The sequence below is a fragment of the Gallinula chloropus genome (assembly GCF_964237585.1).
Source record: "Gallinula chloropus genome assembly, chromosome: 23".
Taxonomy (NCBI): domain Eukaryota; kingdom Metazoa; phylum Chordata; class Aves; order Gruiformes; family Rallidae; genus Gallinula; species Gallinula chloropus.
Genome location: NC_140108.1, coordinates 8,078,971 through 8,091,851, shown reverse-complemented (window position 1 = coordinate 8,091,851; position 12,881 = coordinate 8,078,971). Strand labels below are relative to the sequence as shown.

At 47.1% G+C, this 12,881-nt stretch overlaps 1 protein-coding gene across 2 annotated transcripts in view; it reads left to right on the top strand.

Moving 5' to 3' along the window:
• DVL1 (dishevelled segment polarity protein 1) overlaps window positions 1-11,271 on the top strand; it is a 77,266-nt gene extending 65,995 nt beyond the window's left edge. The window contains exons 8-15 of one of the 2 annotated variants that reach the window (XM_084274511.1): window positions 507-646; window positions 940-1,016; window positions 1,495-1,562; window positions 2,742-2,819; window positions 5,271-5,402; window positions 6,039-6,206; window positions 6,725-6,931; window positions 10,836-11,271. In XM_084274511.1, the coding sequence (XP_084130637.1) occupies window positions 507-646; window positions 940-1,016; window positions 1,495-1,562; window positions 2,742-2,819; window positions 5,271-5,402; window positions 6,039-6,206; window positions 6,725-6,931; window positions 10,836-11,254 (1,289 nt within the window). In that variant the 3' untranslated portion in view covers window positions 11,255-11,271. Of the gene's footprint in view, window positions 1-506; window positions 647-939; window positions 1,017-1,494; window positions 1,563-2,741; window positions 2,892-5,270; window positions 5,403-6,038; window positions 6,207-6,724; window positions 6,932-10,835 lie in introns of both variants that reach the window. The other variant, XM_084274510.1, reaches the window with a different exon arrangement.
• The last annotated feature ends 1,610 nt before the right edge of the window (window positions 11,272-12,881 follow it).

The window sequence follows — 12,881 nt, the reverse complement described above, 5'->3', positions numbered from 1 at the left end:
TGTATTTCTAGGAATGGTAAGGGGTCAGATGTTGATAGGCTAAGAGTAGAAGGGCACTGGAGGTTTCGTTTTGGCTGCTCAGGCCTTTCATTGCTTAGCCAGATAGAAACGTGCAGGACTGCCAATTCAGCACCTTTCAGTAGCACCAAATTCTTGTCACTCTGACGTGTGGAAAAAATTGCCTAATGCTGGTTGGGTGCCTAATTTCAGGGTGTAGACAGGTCTTTTCAGTGGTGTTTCTCTCGCTGATTGTTTTTTTTTTACTGTAACTTTCCAGTGTCCTGTATGAAAAAGCAATGTCTTTAGCACTGTTTCCCTGCTGCCTTTCCCTGAATGGGCATATCAAGGGGTGACTGAGATATTTGTATGTCAAACATGGCCCAGCTGATGTATTGAGAGAATGGATTTTTCAAGACTGAATTAGCCTGGTGTTTGCTCTTCATTACCATTCAAATCACCTTGTTTGCTTTTTCCTTCCCCCTACCCTCCACTTTCTATCTGTATAGAAAAGTATAACTTCCTGGGAATCAGCATTGTAGGACAGAGCAATGACCGGGGTGATGGTGGCATATACATTGGCTCTATTATGAAAGGAGGGGCTGTGGCAGCAGATGGCCGAATTGAACCAGGAGACATGCTTCTGCAGGTTGGTCCGTGTCCAGAAATACGTGCTGCTGGCTTGTGCCTTGGTGACTCAGCTCAGTCGTCCCACCAGCTCTCAGTAACCAGTTAAGAGAATTGATTGGTGCTGGGAGACACGTCAGAGGCTGCCAGCACTGACATCTGTCAATCTCAGTGATCTGATCTGAGAAACAGTGTTTCTGCAGCTGCCCTATGGAATGGAAACAGTTACAGGGCAAATAAAACCAGAAAGAAGCAATGAAATGGCTTTACCTTTCCTGTTGCAAAGCCTGACCTCTGCTTTCTGGGACGTTTCAGGTGAATGATGTCAATTTTGAGAACATGAGCAATGACGATGCAGTGCGGGTTTTGCGGGAGATCGTCTCCAAACCAGGGTGAGCATCTTACAAACTCTCTTGCTGTTTACCCTCCATATGGAGTGACTGGAATTGGCTAAACCCTGGAGAAAATCACCATTTTGATCTCAGTAAGCAACCAGTGTGACTGCTGAACTTCTCAGAGTGAGTGATGAGTAGGTGAGACTGGTTCCAGTGTACCAGACAAAGCCAACACAAACTGGGTGTTGCCTGGTTTCAGGAGCACTATTTGTTTATAGGATGAGCAGTTTAGTATCACAAGAGTGAGCATCACTCAACAGATTTCACCAGTAGTGCTCGTGATCTCTGCAAAGCCAGAACCATCCTGATACTGGTTCACACTGTAAATACTTGGACAGGTATCTCAAAAATATCCTCAGAATTTACTTGGCAAACGTTGGACAGGGATAAGTTTGCTTCAGAGAGTTCATTGTTGCAGCTACAACTTCTGTAGGGCAAGTTAAGAATCACCCTTACTTGTTTTCTTTCTTCCTAGACCTATCAGCCTAACAGTAGCCAAATGCTGGGACCCTACTCCCAGGAGTTATTTCACCATCCCCAGGGGTGAGTACGTATTTCTGTTCTTTGCTGGGTTCCAGTGGAGCCCTCAGGGTCCAGGATATTTTCAGCTAGTTTGGCATCTAACAGATTTCTGTTCTCTACAAGTTTGGTTGTGGTGTTTGCTTTTCAGTTCAGGAGGTGGGGCTTTAAGATTATCTTTCTGAGACTCCAGTGCCCACTGAATTCATGGGAGTTTTTCTTTTGATTCACATGGTTTGGATCAAACTCTTAATTTTCTGGTGGGTATATCCCTATAATCTTAGCCTTTCAACTGATAGAGTTTGGAGGATAACTATACTTAGGTGTTTGCCACATGTCCACTTCTTAGAAAGAATGAAAACTGAGTATTTTTAAAATTTGAAGTAAGCAACTGTTTAATTTCCATAAAACCTCTTGAAAATGATCTGGTTCTAAAATTCTGGCTGAATAAACGTTACAATAGCTGTAAAAGGTCTGTGCTCATGTCTCAGACACAGCTGCCTCCTACTGGTAAGTGCTCTGTATAGGATACTGGAACCAGCTTGTTGCCGGTCCTGGGAAGACCAGGATAGCATTGTCCGTTGAATTGATGCAGTAGCCTCGTGCAGACTCGCTCACTCAGCAAAGTCCTTAGGAAAACCAAGAATAATCAAAATTCCACAAATCACACATCTCAGATTTGCTGCAGAGAGAGCTTGTGTAGCAGTTTGTCCCTTCCTCAGTGAAGGTGCATCTGTTCTTACCCCTGGCAGCATAGCTCTTGTTGGCCAAACTGGTGACAGTAATGTGTGGGATATTTTGAGGAACTACCTAATACAGGCAGAGCTCTTCTACATAATTTCTGGGTTTAAGAACCATCTTTCAAGGCAATGGAACAGCCACTGTAATTCAGAAGAAAAGTAGTAATCCAGGTTGTGGGGACAATTGAGTTGTATTCCCAGCATTAAAAATCCCTTGCTGTGGGGCTCCCCTTAAGCTCCGAGAGTACTTCTCCCTCGTCTCTGATACCAGGCTCTTCAGATGGGCTTTATGTATCTTGTCTGTATTTTTCAAGACCATTGCAGTCATGCTGGGGCTATCTCAGTTGTGCAGTCAGAATGGAAAGGGCTTGTGCACCTCCAAAACAGTCCTTACTCTGAGTCTCTGTGCTTACTGCAAACCTGATTCCCTTTGTCTTTTTCCCCCTCTCTGACTGTTTTGCAGCTGAACCAGTGAGGCCAATTGACCCTGCAGCGTGGATCTCTCATACCACAGCCATGACGGGAGCGTACCCCCGTTACGGTATGAGCCCCTCCATGAGCATCACCACATCTACCAGCTCCTCACTAACAAGCTCAATTCCCGATTCGGAAAGTAAGTCACACTGCGGCCAGCACAGGGCAGGCGTCTTCTGCTCGGTGCCAGCAGTGCAGAGCTGTGCACAGCCCCACCCCAGCCACGAGCACCGTGGAAGCGACAGCCGCCACACAACTCGAATGCTTTACGTGTGTGGTGCTTGTGGGGAGCATAAAACCTTATCCCAGAGGTCAGAAGTTAACACAGTGGTGTTCTGCCAGGGTTCCCGTTCGGGCTTCTGGACCCTTTTAAAGTCAGAAGGCAGGTCTCCCAGCTTTATCCCCTCAGATCAACCTGAGAGCTTCCTCCTCACGTTCGACTCTTTCTCTATAAATTCAAATCATTTACTACAGATAGATGTCACTGGGTAGTAATGTTAGTGTATCATTTAGGAAATCTTTGCTGATATTCACTGGCTGCCTTCTGTGCTCTTTTATACTGTTAAAGTTTATTGGGCAAGGAAAACCAAACATAATTTCCCACGTGAAATGAGGGTTAGAATTCAGCCTTCTTTCACAGAATAACAGAATCCCAGGGGTTGGAAGGGACCTGGAGAGCTCATTGGGTCCAACCCCCTGCCAAAGCAGCTCCCCAGCTCATATTGCACAGGGCGGCGTCCAGAATCTCTCCAGAGAAGGAGACTCCACACCCCCTGGGCAGCCTGTCCCAGGGCTCCCTCACCCTCACTGTGTTGGTGTGGGCTCCATGTACTTCCTCAGTCAGCTAAGGATGCAGGCCAGGGGTGGTATTACATGGGATAGGACTTTGTTTTCCTGGAGCATACACCTCTCTTACTACCAGGATCTCTCATGGGCAGTCAGACCCACAGCTGACTGAGTTCAAACCAAACTGGGTGCACTTTAGATCCATCTTGGAATTTTTCATATTCATACAGTAACTTAGCAGACCATGAAGATAGTGATATGTGGCCGATGTTGCTCTTTAAATGCCAGTCACAGGTCTCCAAGCAAATCCAATTTATTGCTCCCCACATACTTTACTTGAATGTTGGTTTGTTTTTTTTCTCTCTCCCCAAACAAACATGTTGCTTTTTTGCCACTAACCAAACTAACTTTTAAAGCAAAAGCAAAATGACAGCGTTTATTCCAACTTTATAAATGCTGAAACCACGTGCAGAGATGGGCTGGGGTATTTTCATGAGTATTTGCAGTGCATGTGTTGAAAGAAGCATTTTCAGATTTCATTGTTTCATGCTTGTATCTTTTATCAAAATTTTGGGTTGGGAAAGGGCAAAATCAGCTCCCTTGTGGTTTTGAAAGGTGGGTGATAGGGGGAACTGGGAGAAGGGAGGGGAGGAGGGCTTCTGAATTCCTGCTAGGGAAGGACCTGAGCTCCAAACACAGGACACATGCTCCACATGAATTTTCTGGGCCTGAGAAGATGGGAGCAGGTAAGAGGCCTGGGTGCTGTCTCCTAAGAACATAGCCCTCCTGTGTATAGACAGGATGGTGGAGTTCTGCCCAGCTGTCACAAGAAGGCTGGTAGGCTGCTGGACCCAGATTCACACCACTGGGCTTTCAATATTGGATTGCCCCTGCATATGGTGGAGAAGGAGCTTCTAGAGGAGCTAGACTCCTGCAGTGGGCACCTCACTTCAGCAGGGTGAGTCTCAGCCCCGTTGCTCTGGTTTTATTACAAAAATTGATCAGGAAAATACGAAGCCTGTGGTGGGGCAGCTGTGCCCCTGAGAGAGTGTGAGGTATCAGGGGAGCAGTGGTGGCTGCTGAGGAGGTTTTTAAGTGTTCTGCAAGAAAGATGTGGGGCAAAACAATGCTGGGTGAAGGGAATTGTTCACTTGTAAGGCTGCCATCACTGAGATCCTGGAAAGAAATGGCTAGCCTTTGTCCTGATGATGTCACCTTTCTTTTCTAATTTCAATTCTCACCAGTTACACTGATGTCCAAATCTTAAAAGCACAAATGGACGTGGATTGAGCCATGACCCTCCCCTCTCTCCATGCAGATGGGTACTATTGCTGACAGCTAACCCAAAAAGTTAAAGAATGAGTGAAAACCCCTGTCCTGCAGAGCTCTGCATACAGTGTGCTGAACGGTGTGTGGGCAGGAGCTCTTAGTGGCAAACCAAAGTGTCCTGGGACTCCTCGGGCTGGAGGGTGCAGTGCTGATGTGTGGCTGGTTTGTCACACCTGGGGACTCAGCATCTTGGGGACTAAACTGGTGGCACTGAGTGCAGGCTGAAGAACTGGTCCAGATGCTGTAAATAATGCCATTGATGGGAGTGCACTGGGGACCTCTGGGGTTTTTCCCCACCTGTTGGTGAAGCTGCTCTGGAAACGTTCCATCCAGACTGGGAGCTGAGAAGTTCTTTTCCGACTGGGTGTGTTTCAAAGAAGCATGTCACCTTTCTTCCTTTTAGAGTTAGAAGAATCGCCCTTAACTGTGAAGAGTGACATGGCTACTATTGTCAAGGTTATGCAGCTGCCAGACTCAGGCCTTGAAATCCGGGACAGGATGTGGTTAAAAATTACCATCTCCAATGCAGTGATAGGTAAGCTGATGGGAGAACGCTGCGGGGGCGGGCAGGGGTGGTTTGGAATAGGCTGAAGGACTTTCTTTGTATGAATATTTGTTTTTTTCCTTATCTGTGACCTCTTCAATTCCCTTCAGTTGTAATTCCAGTTCCAGACAACCACACAACCTTAAGAAAGCATCTTAATTTCATTTAAAATTACCACAACTAGTCTGCCTTTGATTCTGACTGTCGTGACCTGAGCTGTGCTGACATTGCTCAGTCCAGGCTGTGGTTACTGGAACCCAGGCCATTTGACAATGTACCGCTTGCCTCTTGAGGAAGATTGCTTTCCTAATCACTTCTCAAGGGGTTGAACAATCTAAGTTTTTCTCTGTGGATTTGGTGTCACTATAATGTAGTGTTCAGCTGGATGCAAGATAATTCTTGGCTGGCTTTATTGATGGTTGGTGGTAACTGTGTTAGCAGTTAGGATGAGGGGTGAAAAAAACCTTTTAAGCTCTTTGCAGCAAGGTTGCTCCATGCTTACACCAGTGCTCTGTACCTGGCAGGGTAGTACCAATGGGCTGTGTGCTAAATGTGAAGATTAGAAAACCAAAAAAGATCAGTTTTGCTGGGATTGTCTCGTGTCTCCTCTTCCTGTCCTCATTTTAGGAGCAGATGTGGTTGACTGGCTTTACACACACGTGGAAGGCTTCAAAGACCGACGGGAGGCTAGAAAGTACGCCAGCAGCATGCTGAAACACGGCTACCTCAGGCACACTGTGAATAAAATCACCTTCTCTGAACAGTGCTATTATGTCTTTGGAGACCTCTGTGGCAGTAAGTTCCCTGTGGGTGAAGGGCAAAGCTGCACGTGTTCCGTCTTCTGTGCTGGCAGGATGCACCCAGGGCGTCCTGTGGGATTTCACAAGTGGGTGTTTCAGAACAGGGCGTTATTCTGAGTTTGCCTGACAAGTGGTTGACATTTCCTGTTAGATCAAGCAGTTAGACCACTTGGAAGAGAAGAATGAACTCATCAAGTAGATTCTCTCCAGACTCATCACTGAGACTGGAGAGAGCAGGATTTATTTCTGGTGATGCTCCAGACTCCCTGCTTGTCAGTCACACTGTGTTTCCAGCCTGTAAAATCAGGATGGTTCCTCCTTGACATAGGGAAATGCTGCAGAGGTACCTTGGTGCTCAGTGATGCGTATTGATGTGTGTGATGTTTTGAGTGAACTCTGGGGGCTCAGTCCCTCTAGTCCCTGCCCACACTAGGTACTGTGTCAGTCGTTGTTAATATGCAGGAGTCAGCTGCTGGGGAAGAACAGAGACTTCACCTTTCCTCTCTTTTCCAGATATGGCTGCACTGAACCTTAACAATGGTTCTAGCGGAGCCTCGGATCAGGATACTCTTGCTCCACTTCCACATCCTGCTGCTGCCTGGCCGTTAGGCCAAGGATACCCCTACCAGTATTCTCTGCCCCCTCCGTGTTTCCCACCAGCGTACCAAGACCCAGGCTTTAGCTATGGTAGTGGCAGTGCAGGGAGCCAGCAAAGTGAAGGTAAGATGGTCTGTCTGGTATTCTCTCCTACAGCTGTCATTATCCCTGACCATTTGCTTGAGTCCCTTCGTACTGTCTGTGCTCCTGTCCTGTGGTTTGGATGCTTCCTGCATGGATTTGATGCGACCGCACTTACTGAAGCTGTTTGTGATGGAGTGGGTTAGCCTTTCAGCTCTGTATCCAAACTGCCAGGGATGTTGCAACCAGGCCAGTAGAACAGAGTAGAGTATGTGCTGTTTGTAGCTACACTGTAGTTCTCAACCCCCTGGAAAACATCAGTAGGGGACTGGAGCCAAGCTGTTTGCCATGTCCGTGGTGACATGGGCACCTGCTTTCCTACCCAACAGCACCATGTGGTAAACCTGCTTAGATATTGCTGATCAGGACAACACTGACAACTCAATTGTCCACCCTGGTAAAGCAGATAAACTCTTGCCCCCCTGTTATGGGTCAGTGGGGCTGCAGTCCTTGATACTGCTAGAAGTTGGCCGGTGGTGGAACAGGGATCAGAACCAAGGTGCTCTGAGCTTTCACTTCATTCAAATCACTCCCTGCTTGTGAGACAAGCATGAGGTGGCCAGTCAGATGTTTTACAGGGCTGAAACACTACTCACAAGGAGGAGAGTCTCTTTTGTAATACATGATGGGAATAAAAGGTAATACTGCATGGATTAAAAACCTGACCTCCTCCTTTCCTGCCCTAGGTTGATTTAATGGCTCTTTTTTAAAACTTAACTAAAAATTATGTAATTTTTTGGCTGTAGGGATTTTAATTTTTTAAAAAATCACTTCCAGAGTGACTTTTGCATTTGGAAATGCTGCCAGTAAATAAAGGGTGAGGGATTTTTCCCTCTTTCTCTTGTAGTAAACACCCAGTAACTCAGACATAACTTCTTCCTCTTTTAGATTTTGAAAAATTGCACAAAAGAATTTCCTAACAGGAACTTTGTACACAATTTTAGCACTATTGCTTCTCACCTTAGTTGAAAATCAGACCTGTCTGTGAGGAAGCTCACAGTGGTTCCAAAGGTTTTAGAACCACACAGTGATTGTGCTGGGAAGAATGGGATGATTTTTTTTTTTTGGCAGCCTGTTCTGTGGGCAGTAGAATATTAACTCTCTGCTGCAGGAATAGGAAAGGGATGGTATTTTATCCATGCAACCTGTTTGACTGGCTAGAGAGCCTTATGAAAGGTGCTGAGGTGTTCAGCTTTGAAGGGTTTCAGCGCTTTCCTTGTTCTGCTTTTGGAAACTACACTTCTGTGTTGTTTCTTGTTTTGTAACTGTTATTCCATTGTTTTGTTCTGAGCAAGCATTAGACTGAAGGATTCATAGAGGAATGGCTGACTCTAGGGGATTGGTAAGCTTCAAATGCCTCCATAATAATACTGAATTCACAGCATGATCATTTAGACTCTTGTGACCCAAATGTTTAGCTGGTTTTTTCTTTTTTTTATTCCCCCCCCTTTTTTTTCTTTTTAATTGTCTTGGACACTCAACCTGTCTCAGTGCACAGTAGTCCAGTAGCTGTGGCATTAGCATATCAACCTGTCTGCCCCTGTGTGACTGTGCTGCAGCAGCTACAGAGGGATGGCATCAGATACTGTACTGTCAGCTCAGGTGGGAACATCCTAGCACCAGTTTCCTCACTGCTCTTCATGAAATAAATAATCCCAGCTCCTAATTTATTAGTCTGAGGTAATCCACATGGATTGGATTGATGTTACCAGTGCCCTTCCACTGCTTACTTACTGAAAGACACTTGAGCACTTGGTCACACTCAGTAAGGAGTGTTAGAGTTGGAGTTCTTGTGAAGTGTCTCTTTTACATGTGATGTCAGACTGTCACTGTGAATTCATCTGGTGAGTAAGAGTGCAGCTCCAGAGCCCATTGAATGTCCCATGGTTTTGAGATGAATGCAGTAGGTGGTTACAGACAAAATCCCAAGATTGGGGTCAAGACAGGCTGGAAGGATGTTCTGGCAAGGAAGACCTAGCGAAGTCGTGTGTGACGTTGCAGTTCTGTTTAGGGCTCTCTTCCAGTTCAGGTTGCTGCTTACTTCATCTGAGCTGCATGGTCTGTCCCTGCCTATGGTACCCAGGGCTTAGGTGATTTTTAAAGGCTTGAGGAAGAGTCACAGAATCAGAGAATCGCAGTGCAGCTTGCTTCCTCCCCTGCATGATCTTTACTCAGCTACAAGCTGTGGAACTGGCAATAACTTCTTGAGTATGGGGAGGTTGCAGCAAGGAGTAAGGACTTCCAGTAAGGTTTCAGGGATTGGATGGATGACATCAAAACACATCATGAGATAAAGGCAGAGGCATATTAGCTGCAGAAGGGTTAAAATAAAACGTTGATTTTCGTCCACTGTGAGCAGTGTGTCACACTGGAGAGCTTACAGAGGTGCTTCCAGGAGATAATAAGTGTTGCTCTTTGGAACAAAGGCTGTAATGGTCAACCTGCTAACAAGTATTTTCTCCTCTCTTGTCTTTACAAGATTGCTATGAAACATTTGAGATGGCAGCTCAGGGAACACCTTCCCTCTTCAACAGGCTCTGCCTTAATGAATCTTTGTAGTATTTGATGGAGGCAGCTGAACCCAAGTTAGTATCTCTGTTTATAGATGGAAGAAACTTGATGCACAAAGCAGAACACGGATTTTCCCAGAGCAGAGAAGAGCTGATAGGGGTAATGATCAGCAAGTGCAACTCCCGAGTCCCAGGCTCAGAATACTAACTTCAAGTCCAGTGATTTTGTATTCTGTGTTTCCCATCTGTGCCCAGCTTTTCTTGCACTGTGCAGGGACATCCAGCCTTCCCACCGTACGTGCCAGGTCAGCCTAGTTTTCCTGTCTCTTCTCTTTGCCTGCTGTAAACATCAGCAGGAGCAGGCAGAAGGTGATGGTCGCCTGTAGCTGAAGAAAGGAGCAGCTCAGAATCGTTTTTTCAGTGACCCCGGCGACTCAGTGGCTCAGTCAGACTCACAAGCTGGTGCCCAGATCCACCGGCTGGGGATCCTTTTTGGGGAGACAGTCTTGCACTCAGATGGCATGAGCTTCATGAGGTGTTTGGTGGGTTGGCTTGTTGGGCTTTTAAAAAGAATAATTGACTTGGAAATGTCTCCTGACATCGTCCTGGCCTCCTGTGGTGGCAGTGCACAGCCTTCAACTTGCCTGTAAAATCAGTTCCAAAGTTCAGTGACCTTGTCTGTAGCAGCAGCTCAGCTTCACACCAGCAGCAGCCCTTGTTTTGGTGCGTTGATTCAGCAGCCTTTGCTGGGAACATCCTGTGTGATGCTGATTCATTGTAGAGCAGTTCAACAAGTAACTTTTTTGAAGACTTACCCAGCTAGAGAGTCCTGTAGTGATGAATTTTAAACTCCTCTACCCCCTGAAGCCAGCGAAAGGACATCTGTTAACCTCAGGTGATTCAGCCCTGGGAATGAGCGTGCCCACTGGGACCAAGGATGGTTGGGAAGGCAAACAAGTTTCTTTGTGCAAAACTGTTTGCCAGTAGAAGATACCAAAGCCAGACAGTTACAATTAGATGGAACCTCGTTTGCCTGAGTCAAACCCCAAATGCCTGCTTCTTCCTTCTGTTCTTGCTCCTCCCCCTCCCCGTCAGCGGGGCGGCAGCGGAGCAGATGGCTTTCAGGCTAGCTGCTGCTTTCACTGTGCGAGCTCTGGGGTGTCTACGTGTACCTGTGCATGGCACAACCTTGTCAGCTACCGATCGCCATTGCTAAGCCCCATCAGCCACCGACAGCACGTCCCGGCCTGGTCCTGTCATCCCTGTCGCCATTCCGATGGTCATGCCCCGGATCTGGGGGTCTCGGTAGGAGCTGGCGCAGACGTGGGCTGACTCTCCTTTTCTCTGTCTGTCCCCTTTTCACTCGTGGGCTTTAGGAAGCAAAAGCAGCGGCTCGAACCGAAGCAACAGCGAGAACAGCAGGAGGGCCCTTGGCAGAGAGAAGGACCGCAAGTCGGCGGGCAGCGGCAGCGAGTCTGACCACACTGCCCGCAGCGGCGGCGGCGCCAGCGTCGTGCGTCGGGAGAGGCCTGTCAGCCAGCTCAGCCACCGGAGCCACGTCTCTGCCACCCACAGCGAGAGAAGCCACCACAGCCATCATTCTTACGGGCCACCAGGAGTGCCCCCCCTCTACAACCTCCCCAAGCTGGGCTCCAAAGTCTACGGGACGAGCGGACCCCCCGGCGGGCCCCCCGTGAGGGAACTGGGCTCTGTTCCTCCAGAGCTGACGGGGAGCCGGCAGTCCTTCCAGAAGGCTATGGGCAACCCTTGTGAATTCTTTGTTGACATCATGTGAGAGGAAGTGCCTTCAGACTCTGCTTGGGGAAGGGCTTGGGGGGGCGGGCGGGGGGCTTGTTTTGGGGGTGGGTGGACAGTTTGGTCCTTGTCGAACACTTAATGGAAGAAACTTGACTGTCTTGCATGTCACACCCTCCTGGTTTGCAATTGTGTTGCAGAAAAAGTAACAAAACAAAACAAAAAATACAAAAAACCCCCACCCCACAAAAACCAAACAAAAGAATCTCCTGGGATTGTTCAGTATCAGCAATCGATGGCATCTTTTCTTTATCCCATTTTGTTGCTGTTCCTTTCTTCCCCTCTTGTTTTTGATTGTGAATGGCTGGTGTATATTCACATCTTAATGAGCTTCGGTAATTGTGGCACCTACTTCAGTGCAATTAGTGTATCTTTTTGGCTGATTCAAGGACTGTTACTTCACCTGACTTCAAAATCTCCAATAATGCATCGTAGCACTTTTATTTTACCCTGCTTTTTTCTTTGACAAGGAAAAAAACCCCCAACCACTGGCCGGTATCTGTGATACTGCCTGGTAACGCTCTTCCTTGGATGCACCCATCAGCACTCTGAGCAGACGTGGCACCCACAAGTGTACAGACAGCACGTGCTTGGGAAGGAGCAGGCTCAAAACAACTCTGAGCAGAAGGCAAAGTAGTGACTACATTCTTCTGCTGGCTAGGGACTATAAAGCAATCTCATTTTTCTTTTGTTTTTTCCTTTTTTCTCTTTTTTTAAGGATACTATTGTGACAGGGGAGGGGTGGAGTCTTGCTACTGTATGTGTTCATTGTGCAGAACTTGTAAAGTTATTTCCTTTCCTCTCCTGGTAGTGACTTTGTAGCTGCAGTCCCTTCCTGGGCGTTTGGCTCATGTCCTTGCTGACAGATGTGGCTGTTCTGCCTGGTTATGATGTGCCCTTTGCTTACAGGTTTTAAAAGTTGTTTCCACAGAAGAAATACATTTGCTGCTACACGATTCTGTTCATGTAGCTGCAGCTTTTCCCTGTTGAAGGGGATATTTATCCCGTTCTAGCAGAGATGTAGGTAAATCCTGGCTCCCACTGGGACACAGCGATTCAGTTTGATCTCCTCTTTTTCCATTCTTTATTTCTCAGCAGTTTCTTTCTCTTTTTTCTTTCTTTTTTTTTTTAATAGAAACCTGGAGAAGTCTAACCCCCATTGCAGTGTTACCAAGGGATCGTGTTCTGAACAGAGATGGGGGCCAGCTGTTGGCAGAGAGGTGAAGAGGGTCTTTTGGGGACAGTTCGTAAATGGTACTGTGATCAAATCTTGATACCTGACACAGAGTGAGACCCATGCTGAAGCTCCAGCTGGGGAGCTTTGACTTAAGCAACTGCTGTTGAGATCTTGGGGATACACATGAGACTATTTTTCACTCTAAGGCTATGGATGCTTGATGAAGTATGTTCAGAAACTTTCACTGGTGTTGGAGAAGCTTTCTTAGTCTCAGACTGAGGGCGTGGTAAGAGCACAGCCACACTCTTTATGGTGGCTCATTCAATGGGAAATGGGTGTTAAGGTGCAGTCAGTGGCATCTGACTGTGGGGCCATGCCTCAGTTAAATCCTCCCTCATGAGATACCTGCTCCTGGCAGGTCTTGGGGCAA